This window comes from Opisthocomus hoazin, chromosome 3 (assembly GCF_030867145.1).
Source record: "Opisthocomus hoazin isolate bOpiHoa1 chromosome 3, bOpiHoa1.hap1, whole genome shotgun sequence".
NCBI classification, from domain to species: Eukaryota; Metazoa; Chordata; class Aves; order Opisthocomiformes; family Opisthocomidae; genus Opisthocomus; species Opisthocomus hoazin.
The window spans coordinates 49,086,627-49,105,380 of record NC_134416.1 but is presented as its reverse complement, the minus strand read 5'-3'; the positions used below and the strand labels follow the sequence as shown (position 1 = coordinate 49,105,380).

Here is an 18,754-nt window from a genome sequence, read left to right as displayed (position 1 = left end):
GAATGGCCAACTAATGTGAATCGTGTGGTAGCTGTATTTCTTCTGTTCACCACACCTCACCTCTAATCCAGATCGGCAAGTAGCATTGGTCTGATCCTTTGGTCGGTGAAGTGGATAGAGAACTGGCTGAATGGCAGAACTCAGAGGGTTGTCATCAGCGGCGCTGAGTCTAGTTGGAGGCTGGTGACAAGTGGTGTCCCTCAGGGGTCAGTACTGGGCCCAGTCTTGTTTAACTTCTTCATCAACGACCTGGATGAAGAGTTAGAATGTACCCTCAGCAAGTTTGCTGATGGCACCAAACTGGGAGGTGTGGTAGGTACACCAGAAGGCTGTGCTGCCATTCAGCGTGACCTGGATAGGCTGGAAAGCTGGTCAGAGAGGAACCTGATGAGGTTCAACAAGGGCAAGTGCAGGGTCCTGCACCTGGGAAGGAACAACCTCATGCACCAGTACAGGCTTGGGGTGGACCTGCTGGAGAGCAGCTCTGCGGAGAGGGACCTGGGTGTCCTGGTGGACGACAGGTTAACCATGAGCCAGCAGTGAGCCCTGGCTGCCAAGAAAGCCAATGGGATCCTGGGGTGCATCAAGAAGAGTGTGGCCAGCAGGTCGAGGGAGGTTCTCCTTCCCCTCTACACTGCCCTGGTGAGGCCTCATCTGGAGTACTGTGTCCAGTTCTGGGCTCCCCAGTTCAAGAAGGATGAAGAGCTACTGGAGAGAGTCCAGCGGAGGGCTACAAGGATGGTGAGGGGACTGGAGCATCTCCACTATGAGGAGAGGTTGAGGGAACTGGGCTTGTTCAGCCTGAAGAAGAGAAGGCTGCGAGGGGACCTTATAAATGCCTACAAATATCTGAAGGGTGGGTGTGAGGAGGATGGGGCCAAGCTCTTTTCAGTGGTGCCCAGTGACAGGACAAGGGGCAATGGGCACAAACTGAGGCACAGGAAGTTCCGTTTGAACATGAGGAGGAACTTCTTCCCTCTGAGGGTGACGGAGCACTGGAACAGGCTGCCCAGGGAGGTTGTGGAGTCTCCTTCTCTGGAGATATTCAAGACCCGCCTGGACAAGATCCTGTGCAGCCTGCTGTAGGTGACCCTGCTTCGGCAGGGGGGTTGGACTAGATGACCCACAGAGGTCCCTTCCAACCCCTACTATTCTGTGATTCTGTGATTTGCTGATCTTTCTAATTTCAAGGGAGCTACTTTCCAGGTCCTGACTGGAGGCAGCCCAGCTCAGCTTGCTTACACTTCCCAAGGAGGAGGGAACCGTGCTGGTGTCTGCCCATCCTCCTTACTCTGCCCGCACCCTTGTGTGAGGAGTCCCGTGGTCTGCATGGAAGCTGCATGGGAGTGGGACAGGGAGCTCTGTGGCTCCCAGGTGAGCTTGAAAGCATGTTTTTTCCCCGCATTTATATTTCGTAACTCTCCCTAACAAAGTAAAATTCAATTTATAACTTGAATCCATAAAGTGTTTACTCAAAGAAGTGTGTAGCTAGTAGCTCTCTGTGGTGATGAACACAGAATGTAGACCCTTTCTGTCCGTGTCCCCAGAGCAGCAGTTCACAGTTAGGCTGTGATCCCTCTGATTTAAGAACACTTATAAGTAAGGTAGCAAGCCTTGCAGAAGCAGGTATTGGAGTCATAAATGAGTGGAAAACCTGGGAAATGGTCACAGCCTGGATTCTCTGCTTTCCTTGGAGGGAGAATTTTATCTTCCGAGAAGGTATTCTTTCATCATTGCCTCTGGTTGGCTTTATCCATGGCAAAATTTGAGTTACGGAAGCTTTTGGATAAGCGGAGAGATCCTTGTGTGATGTTTGGAGATGAAAACTGATTGCAGAAAGCAGGACAATCCTTACGCAGACTTCACAGGACTGATAATTCAGCCTCCAAAATACTTTGCAGAAAGAAGATGCAAACCCACGTTCGGCACTGGGAGGTTTGTGTGTATGTGTGTGTGGGAGCATATTTAAGAATGACAGTCAAAATGTGGAGGTTTTAGGTCAAATTCTGACAGGGCAATTAAGCGGTACGTATTTCTAGCAGGGGAATTTCTGATACAGAATGCTTTTACAACCCCAATCTGCATTTGCCTTCTTCATCTAAGTATTCTGAAAATAACTATTTTTCTGATAAGAAAGGAAAATGTGTTCAGGTTTCACTGTGAAATAATGAATGAATGCTGTGTGTGCGTACATATCGTGTAAGGCCTTGTCTGTCCTCTCTAGAGTTGTGTCGGCTCCTGCATCTCTGGGATGCAGCTGTGCCCCCCTGCAATCTCAAATATCTCTCTGCTTTTTGCCTTCTAGCTTTTGGACCCTGGCCATTTGTGTGGTCCTTCTCAGAGGTTCGTGAAATGCATTTCAGATAAGCTAGCGTACTGATCGGTTTAAGTTAACTATAGAAGAGTCCTTGGGGGGGAAAAAAACCAAGTAATTAGGGGTCAAAGTTTGAAAACCCATTCTTAGTCCATTTTAGTTTTTAAAATTTGAGTGCACGAGTGGGTGTCTGTGAGAATTTGCAGTACAGTGGAGCTGCTGCTGCAGAGATGGGGTTGGATTCATGTCTGAAGGAAGTAGAGTTGTCAGCTTTGGCAGCTGAGGAGAGCAAAGGCAAATACTCGGTTGTGCTCTTACGGATGGTAATGGCATTCCTGTTTGAGGAAAAACAGCTGTCCTGTTTACATAACAAATTGTTGTGACATGGAATGAGGTATATCTGTGTTGTCTGTCAGCAGTGTGATTTAGCCCTTCCCCTAGAAAGGTAGCTTTAGTGTCAGGGTGTTTTTTTCCCCCTTTCTCTATTCAGTGGATTTTGTATTTCAATTTATGCTGCAATCTCTATAATACCCAGATCTATTCACATATACTGGTTTGATCTAACGCATCTAGAAAATGACATCATAAAAATTCCCATGTTCCAGAAATAAAGAAATGGGTTAAATGGAGAACTCAGGCCAGCCAGACTGGGCATTCTGGAATGAAGCAGCAGCAGGGTCCCAGCCAGGAACTCTGCTCATGTGCCTGCTTTTCTTGTCTGGGCTCTGCTTTCCTTTGCTCTGTTTTAAACTTGGAATAGGAGTAGTTAAACCCAAATTTTGTACGAACACAAATTAGCCGTCTAATCTCAAAACATTTTTGTGCCTAAACCCGAAACTAATGTCTGAGCTACTGTGTTTAATAAAACATTTGCCTCTTTTTAGACAAGAAGAGGTTAAAAGTAGAGTCAGAACCTGGCTGTTCCTCCTGCAATTCACCTTTGACTGGAGTGATTTAGTTGATCACACAATGTGTGTTTGTTGTTAGATAACTACGGATGTATTGGTACCAAAGATAAATTTATTTCCCTATGTCTGTAAGGAATCACAGACTCACAGAATGGTAGGAGTTGGAAGGGACCTCTGTGGGTCATCTAGTCCAACCCTCCTGCCGAAGCAGGGTCACCTACAGCAGGCTGCACAGGACCTTGTCCAGGCGGGTCTTGAATATCTCCAGAGAAGGAGACTCCACCACCTGCCTGGGCAGCCTGTTCCAGTGCTCCGTCACCCTCAGGGAGAAGAAGTTCTTCCTCATGTTCAGACGGAACTTCCTGTGCTTCCGTTTGTGCCCATTGCCCCTTGTCCTGTTGCTGGGCACTACTGAAAAGAGCTTGGCCCCATCCTCCTGACACCCACCCTTCAGATATTTGTAAGCATTTATTAGGTCCCCTATCAGCCTTCTCTTCTTCAGGCTGAACAAGCCCAGCTTCCTCAGCCTCTCCTCATAGGAGAGATGTTCCAGTCCCCTCACCATCCTCTTAGCCCTCCACTGGACTCTCTCCAGTAGCTCTTCATCTTTCTTGAACTGGGGAGCCCAGAACTGGATGCAGTACTACAGATGGGGTCTCACTAGGGCAGTGTAGAGGGGAAGGAGAACCTCCCTCGACCTGCTGGCCACACTCCTCCTAATGCATCCCAGAATGCCATTGGCCTTCTTGGCAACCAGGGCACACTGCTGGCTCATGGTTAACCTGTCGTCCACCAGCGCTCCCAGGTCCTTCTCCGCAGAGCTGCTCTCCAGCAGGTCCACCCCAAGCCTGTACTGATGCATGGGGCTGTTCCTCCCCAGGTGCAGGACCCTGCACTTGCCTTTGTTGAACCTCATCAGGTTCCTCTCTACCCAACTTTCCAGCCTGTCCAGGTCACGCTGAATGGCAGCACAGCCTTCCGGTGTATCTACCACACCTCCCAGTTTGGTGTCATCAGCAAACTTGCTGAGGGTACATTCCAACTCTTCATCCACGTCGTTGATGAAGAAGTTGAACAAGGCTGGGCCCAGTACTGACCCTTGAGGGACACCACTAGTTACCAGCCTCCAAGGAGACTCAGTGCCTCTCATGACAACCCTCTGAGTTCTGCCATTCAGCCAGTTCTCAATCCACCTCACTGACCACTCATCCAGCCCATACTTCCTGAGCTTCCCTGTGAGGATATTATGGGAGACTGTCGAAAGCCTTGCTGAAGTCAAGGTAGACAATATTCACAGCTCTCCCTTCATCTACCCAGGCAGTCATGCCATCGTAGAAAGCTATCAGATTGGTCAGGCATGATTTCCCCTTGGTGAATCCATGCTGACTACTCCTGATAACCTTCTTTTCCTCCACTTGCTTGGTGATGAGCTCCAGGATAAGCTGCTCCATCACCTTTCCCAAGATGGAGGTGAGGCTGACCGGCCTGTAGTTCTCTGGGTCCTCCTTCTTGCCCTTTATGAAGATTGGAGTGACATTTGCCTTTCTCCAGTCCTCGGGCACCTCTCCTGTCCTCCAGGAAAGTAACATTAACTTTCCTAATGCATTTACTGTTGCTTGTAGCCATTCACACAGTTCCCAGCAACAATTATTTTCTAAAGTCTTTGGTTTCCACCCAGACCACTTTTTTAACTTTTTCTTTTTTTTCTCAGACTGAGAGTTTCCAGGTGTAGAACTTGCATAGTATTTTTGACATCTTTAGGATGAAATGCCTGAATGAGCTGGCAAAAAACCCACACTCACAGTATGAGAAATTTGACTTAGGCCATTGCTATATCCTGATCTGGAGGTGCCCCCCTACCCTGGGCAGTGATGCCTTGGCAATGTGTTTCATTATGTTTGAGAAGTGTGAGTAGTGGGCCACGAGGAAACTTTCCGCTTTGCAAAAAATATAGGTCCAAAAGGCTTGGTTTTAGATAATTTGCGTGTGGCTTGTGTAAAGATCTTTTTTCTCTTTTGCCATTTAGTACTCGCTGACAACCAGGAACTGTTTGTATTTCCTCATTATATGAGATGAGACCCTTCCAAATTAGTCCACATGCCAGCAAGCGGAGAGCAACAAAAATCTTTCTCTGCTCTGTCTTTGGTAACCAAAAACACATCTTGGAGGTGGCAAACCAATGTTACCAGTTTTTCTTTATAGTAAATATTTGATATGCATCAAGTCTGTTCCTGCTTTGATTGAACAAACTAAATTGGGTAAAGTATCCAAGCTGAAATGAGTTGGGTAGTCTAGCAAATGGGTTTTATCTATCTAAAAAGAAATTTGACTTGAAATTCAAAGGAAATTATGTTAGAGAATAAGTTTTTTAGGGTGCCTGCATAATACTGAGAAGTCAGGGTTAAACTCAATGTCACTAAAGCCTAGGTTTTGTTTTATTTAATTGAATTGTGTGATTAGATTAGTGGATCAAGATCTTTGGATTGCCCAAAGCACAGCAAGTGATCGTCTCTTTAAAACAGACAAAGCCCCTACGGCTTAAACATCCCTGTCCTCTGACCAGTCAGCAAGGAGCTGGTGCGATAATCTTGCTACAGTGCTCGATCTGTTCTTGGAGTGACTTCTTCACCAGAGAGGTCCAGCTCTGACAAGTTTTTGTCTATGGATAGCCCCAGAAAACCAAGCCCAAACACAGACCAGCCAATCACTGCACCACAGCTACTCCATCCTTGTGTGGTTTTCCATTCTTCCCTCTTTCAGTCTCAAGGAGACTGAGCTTGGGCTCACATCATTCTTGTTGGCATCCCAAAGATTCTTGGAGGCCACTGTAATGTCATCACTTTTTTCCCATAGAACACACATGGAAAATTATGAAGAGGAGATGTTAATGGCAGAAGATCGTGGGCCTGATTTGATTTATTCTCAGGATTTTAGGAGGCAATGCAGCATCAGCAGAAGCAGTTTAGCATATTATCACTGCAAGGAGGAGGAGAGAGAACACCTGATAGCCCACGAGAGTTTGGATTATTTGCCTTCACACAGTAAAGTTTATAAGAAGTGGCTACAAGAGAAAACATACAGGTAAACTTATCTTAAATACTGTAAAGTTGCCTCTAAGCTGTGGGTAATTTGGACAATCCAGGGAGATGCCTGATAGCAGAAGTAATTAAGAAAATGTTATTTATTGTTTGTATACATAGGAAAATACTTTAATAGAATGTAGAAGGGGGCCAAGTGGTAAGCAACTTTGATTAAAAGCTTTTTTTTGAAAGTGCTTATGCCTTTGCTCCTGACAAATTATTAAATACGCAAAAAAATGTATTAAATACTCAATGTATACAATGTAAAAGGAAGAGACTTTGCAGAGTTTTGGGGGAATGTGTCTTACTGAGACTTTTCTTGAAATTCACAGCCTCTTAGTGTGATCTGCAGGAAAAGTGGTGTTTAAATCTCGGTAGGGGTGCTCTAGTCCTAGATGATACTAGAAATAAATCAGAAAGTATTATTGGTGCACAATTATTATTAGAAGTTTAGGAAAGATAGAACTAGAGGTAAAGGTTTGCACATTTATAGAATAGGTGCTCAGTGCATTAGTTGCAGTAGAAGAAAACAGAAATTACTTTGAAATGAGTTGCGAGTGCTCTGCTGAAAGCTTAATTGCGGAGTCACATAATGGAATTTTGAGAAGGCATCAGACAATCAGCATCTGAAAGCAGATTGCACTGCTACTTATATATTAAAAAGACAAAACAAAAAAATCTGACCCTATTCCTTACCCAAATGGAAATGGCTTTCACCTGAAGGTAGAGTTTTGTTGAGTGTACGCTTTTTAAAGAGATGTTGGCAAAAACAGCCGCTTGCTCATGCAATCACAGTTAATCACGAAAGTGCTCTAAAAATGGAACTTGCATGTTTGTGACAGGAAGCATGGCAAATATCCCTGTGCTACAGGCTGAGAGGTAACTGTGTTTTCCTATTTCTAGAAAAGAGTGGGATCGATGGCTGCTGATGGGGCTAATCGGAACAGCAGTTGGGATGCTGGGCTTTTTGATTCATCAGATAATTGACTCTCTCATCAAATTGAAATGGGACCTGGTGGAAAATTATCTGCAGGTGAGCAAGAGAAAGTCAGAGAGACCTCATCTGTGTTTGTTTATTAGAAAATCCCCACTGTAAAGTTTTAACTTACTAGAGGTGCTGCCTGTCTAGATGGGAGTGGAGATCGGATACCCTGCGGTGCTTTGTGTAGGTGTGCTTTGGTGTCCTTTGCTACAACTTAGCCTATACTATAGCATAATGTCTGATGGTGTTCTGGTCATGAGATTGATGAAGGCAGTCTTTAAAATATTGTGGCCTTCCTCTTTCTCCGTGTATACAAGGGGCACATGCTGCTTTGGGTAGTGTTGATGTCCAAGGGGAGGGATTAGTTTCTCTTAAGGTACTTAATGAATATGGACCTGGTATCAGATATGTTATTTCTTTCTATGTCTGGGGCAGCTATCTTTCGCTAATGTCATAGATTGTTATGGAATGATTATTTTGTCCTCAGTGGTTATTATAATGTCTGTGGTAATTGGGATGGTGGTGGTAAAAATCACTGAATGGCTAAACCCAATGTAAATATTAAGATGTTTCTGACACGGAGTGCTTGTGTTTCTCGCTTGTAGAGAGAAGCAGGTGGTAAAATTTCCATCTGATTTGTGATATCTGTGGTAGATAGTATGGATACTGAAGATCTCCTTGTGAGAAAGGGGCTTTGAGCTTTTGTTCCAGCTGAATCCTGGACGGGGAGGGTCAGGATTCAGCCAGTGCTGGGGCAGTCTGTATGACCATCAGGCACAGCGTGCAGCCAGCAGATGCAGTGATTTGTGCAGAAGGGGACCAGGGTCTGGACTGACAGTGCTTTTGTGCTCAGCGACGGTGACAAGGAGCTGCCAGAGATGGTTCCCAGCACCTGGGGGAGGGATTACCCCTGTCTCAGCAGAGGCCACAACCCAGAGCAAGCTTCCGAGGGAGGTTGCAGCTCTGCTGGTTTGGGGCTGCGGGCAGAGCCTGGGGCCTCTTGCTGAGGCTGGAGCATGGCAGATAAGCTCCTTGTCTGCACAGATACGGTAGGATAGCTGACACTACTGGAGGGCTGCAGTGGCTGGATACAGGCTCTTTAGGAAGGACAGACCGGGATGGTTAGGAGTGGCAGTTGCTCTTTTTGGTGAGAGAGCAGTGGGAATGGATGGAGCTCTGCCTTGGGACAAATGAGAGTCATCTGAGAGCATGTGGATTGGGGTTAGAGGGCACACTGATAAGTGTGATGTTGTGGGTGTCTGCTACAGACTGCCAGCTCATGAAGAATTAGATAAGGCTGTCTTCAGACAACTGGAAGAAGTCTCATGTTCACTGGCCCAGATCTTCATGGGGGTCTTTAGCCAACCACCCCACTATCTGCTGGAAGGACAACACACCAAGGCACAAGCAATCCGCAAGGTTTCTGGAGTGTGTTGGTAACAACTTCCTGATAGAGGAAGTCAAGGAGGGGACATGCTCCGCTGAACCTCGTGCTTATAGACCAGGAAAGACTGGTCAGGGATGTGAAGGCTGGGGGCAACAGTGATCATGAAATGATGGTGTGCAGGATCCTGAGATGAGGGGGAAAAAGCAAGAAGCATGATCACAATTCTGGACTTCAGGAGACCACTTTGGTCTGTTCAGGGATCTGCTGAGAAGAGTCCCAGAGGAGATAATCTTGGAGAGAACAGGGGTCCAAGAAGGCTGGTTGGTTCTCAGGGATTGTCTCCTCCATGATGAAGAACAGTCCATTCCAGTGAGCAGGATATCAAGCAAAAGGTGGCAGAAAGATCGTCACAAAACTCAAACATAAATAGGAAGCACAAAAGAGGTGGAAAAAGGGACAAGTGACCCAGGAGAAATACAGAGGCACTGTCTGAGTGTGCAGGGATGGGGTTAGGAAAGCCAAAGTGCAACTGGAGTTGAATCTGATAAGGGATGTTGAAGGGCAGCAAGAAAGGAAAGAGGTGTCTACAGGTACATCAGCAGCAAAAGGAAGACTAGGAAAAACATGGGCTTGTTGTTGAACTGGATAGGAGACTTGTTGATAAAGGACTTGGAGAAGGCCAAGGTACTTCATGCCTTCTGTGAGGGAGCTTGTGTTGCCACTCTAAATTCTTTGAAAGGTCATGGCAATTGAGGAGAGGTTCCTGAGGACTGGAGGAAGCCAGTGTCACTCATATCTTCAAGAAGGACAAAAAGAAGGATCCAGGGAACTACAGGCCAGTAAACCTCATCTTGATCCTGGGAAGGTGATACAGCAAAGAATTCTGGAAACCATTTCTAACTATATGAAGGACAAGAAGGTGATTGGACATAGCCAGCATGGATATACAGTGGATAACTTCTACAATGACATGACTGGAGCGGTGGATGTTATTTATCTTGACTTTAGAAAGGCTTGCATCACTGTCTCCCATAACATCCTCATAGACAAACTGATGGTGTATGGGTTAGATCAGTGGACAGTGAGATGGATTTAAAACTGGCAGAGCTGCTGGGTTCAAAGCATTATGATTGGTAGCACAAAGTCCAGCTGGAGGTCGGTCACCGTGGGCATACCCTGCGGGTCAGTACTGGGGCCAAGCACTGCTGGATTTCTTCCCTAATGACCTGGGTGATGGGACAGAGTGCACCCTCAGCAAACTTGCAGACAAAAGCAAAACTGGAAGGCAGCAGCTCTTGATAGACCAGATGCTTGTGTTGCCATTCAGCCAACATCTTCCTGGGCTGCATTAGGAGGAGTGTTGCCAGCAGGTCAAGGGAGGTGATCCTTCCCCTCCACTGAGCACTGGTGAGGCCCCATCTGGAGTACTGTGTCCAGTTCTGGGCTCTCCAGTACAAGGGAGACATGGATGTGTCCTCCAGTATTCTGTGAAATAAAGATAATGGAATAGTGCTGCCAAATGCTGAAAGACAGGTCTCAGTCGCTTCACAGAAATGCAAGGGAAGACTTAGTCTGTGGAACAGATGGAGGCTGAATGTATCACAGGGAATATCCAAGAAATGAACAAGTTTAGATTTTCCATGAGGAAAGCATATATAATGCTCCTGTGATGTTATTTCCTTGGGGTTTAGTATATACAAACTATGCATATGTTTATAAAATATGTAAACAGTGGATAAATACGCATGCATACATGTATATATGTATTTGTATGTATATACATATATGTGTGTATATATATACATACTAAAGTATAAGTAAAGAATGTATAAAAAGAAACCAGAGTTTGACTCCCGGGCCTCACAACAACCATGACACACACTGTTAGTCGTGTTGTATTATAAAATTTGTCTTATTGTATTAAACTAATACAGAGGGACAGGAGGTAAGCTCTCACAGGCTCTGACATCAGTATAAGCATGTAATTCCTGCCCTGGAACACCTCCCCATCTAAATACCCCCTTCAGCTGTGGTTGAGCAAAACTCGTTTCCGTGCACTTTGCTTTGCTGTTTGGCTGCTCTGCATGATGCGCTTGCAAAAGCCGTGATGGGATGTGCTGCTGGGAAGACTGCGGTGCCCGGCTGTGATGCTGTGACCTCAGAAGTCCCTTGGCCTGCGCACACAACGAACCGCAGCCGAGCGCTGCATAAGGCGGCAACGTGTGTGGGAGATGCGGAGCTCTGGAGACAGCACGGCTGCGGTCAGCCCGAGCGCAAACAAACAAACTGAAAACCCAGGGAGAATGAAAGGTGTTTTTCAAATGTGAGAAGGCCTAGTGTGAGAGGTGTCCTTTTGGTCAGAATAAAGCAGGAAAGAGCTTTTTGTATTCTGTCTATTGTAAGAACTGTAAATTCATAAGTACTGATGTAAGACACTGACATTCAGGCAAAATGTCTCCTGAAGTCACCTGTTACTGTTTTCTTGTGCATGTTCTTAAGGTACTTTAACTCCGCGACGAGTAACAACATATCCTTTATAGTGTTTTGAGAGATGGGCAAAAAGTCTCTGAAAAAGCGTGACTTGGCTCAGAAAGTCAGCTTTAACCTTACTGTTGTTCACTCCTGTCTGTCTGAAGAGACTGCACTGCTGGTTTTGGTTTTTCCCTGTGGTGCACCTTCTGCCCGCAGAAATCTGTGGGACAAAAGATCGTTGAAAAGCAGGACCTGGTCTGTGGGTGCCGATGTAGTAATCTGTTTGTCAACCGGGCAGGACGGCAACATCCACATGACCTGGCTGTGTGCGCTTGGGTCTGGGCTGGCCATGGTGGTTCTCTCGTCAGCCTCAGTGCTGGTAAGTGTCATGTCTCCTATGCAATAAACCTGTAACACTGTGATAAACCGAATCTCTTGCTCTTCGTATACTGGTTAATTTGGTATTTTATTTAAAACGAAAGGCCTCTATTATACAACCCAATTGGAGAGGTCTTTCTTGGCCTGTAATTCCAGCTGGATTCCACCACCCGTAACTTGTATAAAAGTGTCTGGGGTGGAATCGGTGGTGGTGGTGATGAAATTTACACCTAGCATGTGGTGTTTGTAAAATAAATACAAGTGGCAGCTGGAGTAACTTGTGAAAACTGGGTGTTTGGAAGGGGCCTAAGCCAAAGACCATCAGTCCATATAAAAGTTACTGCTGGTTTTAGATTGATCTTTTAGCTGTGCTGTGTGGGTATCGCTTGCAGCCCAGATCAGTACTTTTACAAGGCAGCAAGGCTGAAACATTGAGCCTTTCTGTCATTTACTGTCCTACTGTGTTCAATTTAATTATAGACAGGCAATTAACAGCATAGGTGAGAGAAAAAGTGAATGTTTTACTGAACTTCCCCCGAAATCCAGCAACAGTAGGAAAAGGGAGTTTGCTGTTGTACGAGTAGTAACTGACCAGTTTAAATCTGTCTGAAGTCTGAACTGGATGGACAAATCCCACGGGTTCAGGCATGCGCCCTGCCCCACAGACAGCCTGTGCAAAGAGGAGAGGCTGGTCGGCTGCTGGCGTCGGGGGGGGTGGCAGGGAGCTGGGGCGGGGGTGCTCCTCAGTCGTTTGCTTCTCTTGGTACCCCCAGTACAACGCTGTTGGGGGCTTGGATTTTTGTGTGTAGCAGGAAGTTATTTGGGCATCTACGTCATCTGTTTAATTCTGGGAAAGTTTGTTCATGAACAGAGCGAGGTGAGGGCTGGAGTTAAAAAACGTGTCCGTAGACGCATCTAACAGGTCAACACCTAATGATTGCTGACTCTGTTTCTCCTTTTTTTTTCCTTTGCAGTTCTTTTGCCCAGCGGGTTCACCATCTGGCTTGCCAGAAATCATTGGGTATTTGAATGGCACTGCTATTCAGCATCTTTTTAACATCAAGACCTTTTTAGGGACATTTGTCTCATGCGTGCTGGCTGTAGCCTCCGGGCTCTTCTGCGGGCCGGAAGGTCCCATGGTCCATTTGGGGTAAGAAATAGCAGATGAAAGTTAAAGCTGTCAGGCTGAGGGTATGGTTTTGCAATGTGTGTCTTGGTGGCAGCACTGCCTTAAAAAATACCCTGCCTCGGGGGCTCTTCTCACCTGTGCTGTCCCCTCCTTTGTGTTAGCACAACTATTCACGCTGTGCAGTGAAGAAAAGATTTTTTTGCTGTGTGTTTTAGATAGCGGCTCGGTTCCCTAGTCTGATTCCCCGTGAGGCTCAGCAAGCAGTTTTCTGGACAACGGCAGTCAGTTTTCTTTCTGAAAGCAGCCTGTCTCACAGCTACGGCCTGCCGGCTGCTTCGCATCTCATATGACTACTTTTACCTGTGCAGCGTCTGTGTAAAAATAAGGCCAGTCTCCAATGGCTGCGCACAGAAGGGACGATGTTTTTGCAGGCACCTGCACAAGTGCCGTCAGTGGCAGTGCGAGGCGCACGGCGGTGGACAGCCAGGTCCTCGGAGTCTGTGTCTCCAGCTTGCAAACACGGCAGCTGCTGGTGCCAGCTAAGGGCGCGGAACCGCGGAACCCGGTTGCTGCTTTGTGGGCTCTGCCGGTGGCGGATTGCCAGTCCATTGGAGCTGCTTGTTGTTCCCGCGGTGGTGTACTAAGCCAAAGTAGACTTTATAGGCTTCTTGGAGGATGGTGTTTTTATTCCCCCTTGCTGTACAGAAAGAAAGAGAATCCCCATCACCCTATTGTGGTCTGGGGCCTTGTGAGAAGGGGAGAGGACGGCTGCCCAGTCTGCTCTGTCTGTCAGAGTAGTTCTTAAAATTTACTGTGTTGCAATACAGCCAAACTTAGTAAGGACTGCAGGCCAGATTTTGGACTCTTCCGCTTTGTTAAGCGACATCATTTCCTTTATTCACCGTTTAGTGGAGAATCCTGCTGCACTTTATTACCATCATTAAATCGTATCTTGAGTAGAGATGGTAAAATTGGTCTCTGCTAATAAGATATAGATGGTTTGTCGACTGGCTTGCTTTTTTATTTCTGACCCTTTTTGGTTTTGGAAATTACTCACCCTCAAGGACGTCCTCTACCTCTTCACCGCCCCACCAAACCTCTCCTCCTCCCCACCACCCGTTCACATTTTCTGTTACTCCGTGGGTTCATATTTATTTATTTATTTTCACGGAGGTGCAGCACCCCAGGGGATGACTCAGATGTTCAAAAATAGGAGCACATGGTTAGTCAGAGGCAGCCACAAACCTTTCAGACAATGATTACCAAGGTTTACCTCTCCCTTTAGGTTTCTTTTGTTTTCTTTGCTTTCAGACATTTGTCTCCAGGAGCTCAGAGACTGCAGCTGTGATTTTTTTTTTCCTTTGTGTTGGGTTGGTAATAGTGATGCATGAGCCAAAGAATTGAATCATGTTTCCATGAAAAAAGTCAGCACGGTATTAACGTGATGCCTTTTCAAAACATAGGAATTAAGAGCTAGTTTAATTTAGTTTAGCTGGAACCTTCCACCATTTTTATTAAACATAAACACACATAAGTTGCTAAAAGCCTCTGAGAGATTTGTTAAGGCTCCTAATTTAAGTCTTGTAGAAAAGTCTTCCAAGATTGTACAATGAATAGATTTTTCATTTTACTAAAGGTTTGAATTTTTTTTTTCCCCCTTTTATATGTAGTTTGAAGTGCTGCCTGGGAACACACTGTAATGATTTAAATCATTGCACATCTTCTGTTAGAAGCAGGGCTGTTCTGACTGCCATGGTCAATCACCTGGGAACAGATGATTGAAATGATGGGCTGTAGTCTGATGTGTCACCACACTTGGGCAGACATTAACATGCAGTTCTTCAAAAGGCAGTTCATGGGCTATCATCACAGCACTCCTTGCAAAAGAGACATTTAAGTCTCTGAGTAAAGAATCTGAACGTCTTTAATAGTGTCCTGCTTTACGTCAATGGGACTTTGCATGTTTAAAAGACATGTTCAACATTTTCCATGTTTAAATCTGTTGAAACCAATCTAGCTTTGCTGCTGCATGCCGTCTAAGGCTCTGTCCTCCCCTGCCTTTAAACCATGGCAGATTTATGAATAATTTACCGAAAGAGTGCTCTCAACTATACAACATCACTTTTAGTGCTCTCCTGGGTTGTGGCCTGAGCCAGCTGCAGTCGGACACCCTCGGCGTCTACCTCCCAATCTTCACCAGGTTTCGGAATTCAGCTGACAAGTAAGTGATGGGTAGAGCTGTGGGGCTGGGGGGGGCCGCCCCACCGCCTGCCCTTGGCACCCCGGGTGTCTCCAGTGAGTCGCCAGCAAGCCCATTGCATCTGGAAGGAAAATAGAGATGCTGCTCCAGAAGTCTTCCAGCCTTCCTCCTGTTTGTCACTTTGGAATGGGGAAAATGCCAACCACTCTAATTAAAAGGAATTTGTTTAATTAAACAACTTTAAAGTTCTTTAATTAAAAGAGTTCACAGGTTGTTTTATTGAACTCTCGTGAAATAATATGTTAAAACTGAAGACCTTTTCCCGTTGCCTTCTGGGTTGTGTAAGGAGGGAGAAAAATGCAGGATTTTTAGACATAGGTTTTATCCTCAAATTAATGATGCTGGTCCAGGGAAAAAGAGATGAGAGGTATTGCACGATGTGCACAGGGAGCCCTTGCTTTATTTTTCTAGTTTTGAAGGAGTAAATTGTTTGTGACACTTTTTAAATCTATCTCTTCTCTGCTCATGCGTGTCTGTGAGATAACTCTGGTAAGCTCTCTCTTGTGAACAGTTCTACTGAAATTAATGAGAATGGTTTCCAGGAAAAGAAATTACAAACCAGTTTATGTTTTCTGGATGGTATTTATTGTCACGTTGACATAAAAAAAACATATAAAATGCTGATTTTTTTTTCTAAAGCAAGGAAAAAAAAACCCCTGTGTGTTAATTTCCTGTAGAAGTACAAAGAATTTAAATGAACAGCTACTATGAACTATCTGTAGCTTAAAAGAAAATCAAAGAACACCAAAGGGATAATACGGGATTTCCTTTGTCTTTAGCTTTTTAAGATCAGTCATTTCAATAATTCTGAGAGGTGCTGGTTAAATAAAATGTTAGTCATGGAAGAAATCAGCGATTGTGGTAAGAGAAGCAGTGAGAACTTTTGAAACTTTTTTTTTGCAGGATCCAGTTATAGTATAATAAGAAAGAAGCGTTAGCTTGCAGTCAGGAACCGTCCTGGGAGAGACAGGTTAGGTGGAAGTCCCCTTCACAGCGAAGGTTGTTATGAGCAGCAGAGACAAATTTCAGTCTAAGCAAGACCTCGATTCTTTACAAAGGCCAGGGTGAAAGACTCCCACTCCCTTGGTATGTTTTGGAGTTAAGCAGACTCAAGAGATGTACCCTCTCCAAGCACAGTCACAAGCAGGGCAGTAACTCGGTAAGCATTAGGGTGTGGAAGGATCTTGAGGCATCCCTCCATCAGGCAGCTGTAACGGATGTGTAGGAGGGGTCCGATTCCGTTGTTGATCCTACTGGTGGGACACGTAGCACATACAACTGAGTGGAGCAAGAGGTTGGAGACATCCAAGCAAAGCTCGCTCTGCTTTTATGGTGGTTTGTGGTACCTTTTGAGTTCCCTGCTGCTGGAAACAATGTCACTGTGAAGACACAACGCATAAGTAAAAATCCATGCACAAGAGTGTCTAGCTTAGCATTTGTGAGTTGGGAAATATCAAACATAAAGGTGCCTGTGTAGCTTTACTGGTGGGCTTTGTTAAGGGCTTTGACACAGGAACTAATCTTTTCTCTTATTTTCTGTCCATTATCCTCGTTGCCACCCATCTTTTACTGACAAAATTTGTGGACGCCACAGAGAAGTCAAAAGAGCCCCCTAAGTTTTAGAGATGACTCTGATCTGTTGGTGTTTTTTGCTGAGAACTTGCCATTTCTTAATATTAAAAATACCTAAGTGCTTTGTATACTTATTGACTGCAGCTAGTACTGAATGCTCAGTGTTTCTGCAAATTATCTCTGAGGTCTCAGGCAGCACATCCAGAGGATGCACGTTTTATAAGGTGGTGAGCACTAGTGATTAGTGCCTTATATGTATCAGCATCACCCCAGTATCCTCCGCAAAGGCTGGTCTTGAATCTAATTTTCCAAGGCAGAATTCAAGCATAATTTTATTTCTTCTTTCTGTACCCTGCCTTCTGATTTGCACACTGTGGCCTTCCTTAAACGTGTAACATTTGTCTGATGCAGGATGTTGTTTTCATATAATGAAATGGGTGCTTTGGAAAGAAAATTATGTTGCGTGTGGGAAAAAAAAAAATAATAAATGTATAAAGGAAGACTGTCCATTAATGCCTTTATTTACAACACTATAATTATTTTTATTTTTCTTTATTTTTCTTTCTTTTTTTTTTCCTTTTTTTTTTCTTTACTGGAGCTGGCTCACAGTGCAGATCTTTGCCATTTGAGCTCCTAGTGCAGCTTACAGCAACAGAAGTTTGTTGCTCCTCGGGGTGTATATGAGCTCCATGCCTCTACAGGGAGGGAGACAAGGCATAGATGTTCCCCATGGATTTCTCAGACATTTACAGACTGAGGCGGCATGTCTAGCCTACAGGCTCCGGGGCTGTACTCTCATTCTCTAGTGAATCCCAGACCTTACCTTTTTTGCCTGCAGTATTTCCCCCCTGGGACTGCACTGCTTCCCAGGTGTGAAGTGGCACACCTGCCTGGTGTTAGGCTGGCTGGCGCTGGTTCAGCAGCTCGCTGGTGTGGCACGCTGGTCCCTGTGTGAAGGTACAGGATTGAGGGTTTTGTCAAGGCCAGAGGGTGAGGCGAGTAGATCTGAACTCAGATCCTAGAGATGCAAGGCACGATAATAACCCCAAAACGAGCCAGCAGGTCTTTAAATTCAGCCCTATAAACCCATCTTTGACAGCAAACGATGTTTATGCAGCTGGCGTCTTTCTGTTTTTTTCCCCTGTTACCCAAATGTTGACTCTTCTACCTGTTGCAGGCGCAGTTTCATTACGGCTGGCGCAGGAGCAGGGATAGCTTCGGTATTTCGTGCCCCCGTCGGTGGGCTCTTGTTCACATTAGAAGAAGTGTCTTCGTTCTGGGACATCAGGCTGGCCTGGCAAACCTTCTTCTGCTGCTTGATGGCTACTTTCACCACGGATTTACTGTCCTCTTCTCTCTCTGGGTTTGTTTACAGAGGTCATTTTGGATTTTTTGAAGCAGAGAAAAGAATTATATTTTGGGTAAGTAAGTACTGTGTGGGCATGGGGAGAAACAGGCAAACCTAAACCCCTGCATCTTTCAGCATTGTTGCTGGGGGAGTAGCAGGGAAGGGGGACTGAGGAGGGGAAAGGGTGGTATATGTACAATTATCACATCGGTGGATATGGAAGCCTTCACACTTTACAGCTGATAATTGCTTAGATATGACACAGAGTTATTTTGTTCTAAATTGAAGCTAACAAATAGAGCACCTACTGTTTGCTTATTAGCTAGTCGTGTAAATTATGAAGATAACTTCCTGTATTGGTGCTGGATAGGAGATGGATATGTCAAAGTAAAGGAAAAGCAGGGAAGCTCTTAAATAGGGTGTCGTCTCCTTCTGTAGCTGGCTTGAGCTCTCTATTGTTGCTGCAGGCATCGCTGTACTGTGCCGCTGTTCCTTGGTGCTTACAGATTAAACACTGGAAAACATGTAATCACTGTTTGTTCCTGGTTGCACAATGGAGGTGACCTTCAGCCTCAGCTACCTTCAATTTATTCCTTCCAGCACGACACAACCTTGATCTTTGAATTTTACCTGGTGTCCACCTAAAAATAGTTGCATTTATTATCATGTCTTTCACTCATTTTTATTGCAAGGTGATTCAATAGTGATGTGCAAATATCATGATCTTCACTTCTTCTTGCCTAAATATCCTGCTTTCTGTTTGACTTGAAGATCAATTAGAGAGCCACAATAAAACCGTGGTCTTCTGAATCCCAGTCCACTTTGATACTAAGTCAGTTTTTTCTAAGGTAATTCCCTGATCACTTTGATCTTGGAATTTCTTCTGGCTTGTATCTCTCTCACAGTGCAAAACCCAGAGATCAT

The 18,754-nt window shown here is 45.2% G+C and overlaps 1 protein-coding gene across 1 annotated transcript in view; it reads left to right on the top strand.

Annotated features, from left to right (window-relative positions):
* Window positions 1-6,052: 6,052 nt before the first annotated feature.
* Window positions 6,053-18,754, top strand: part of LOC142360851 (chloride channel protein C-like) — an 85,059-nt gene continuing 72,357 nt past the window's right edge. Inside the window, exons 1-6 of the mRNA XM_075416184.1 lie at window positions 6,053-6,303; window positions 7,206-7,335; window positions 11,442-11,522; window positions 12,496-12,671; window positions 14,779-14,871; window positions 17,660-17,903. Coding sequence (XP_075272299.1) covers window positions 6,053-6,303; window positions 7,206-7,335; window positions 11,442-11,522; window positions 12,496-12,671; window positions 14,779-14,871; window positions 17,660-17,903 — 975 coding nt within the window. The remainder of the gene's footprint in view (window positions 6,304-7,205; window positions 7,336-11,441; window positions 11,523-12,495; window positions 12,672-14,778; window positions 14,872-17,659; window positions 17,904-18,754) is intronic.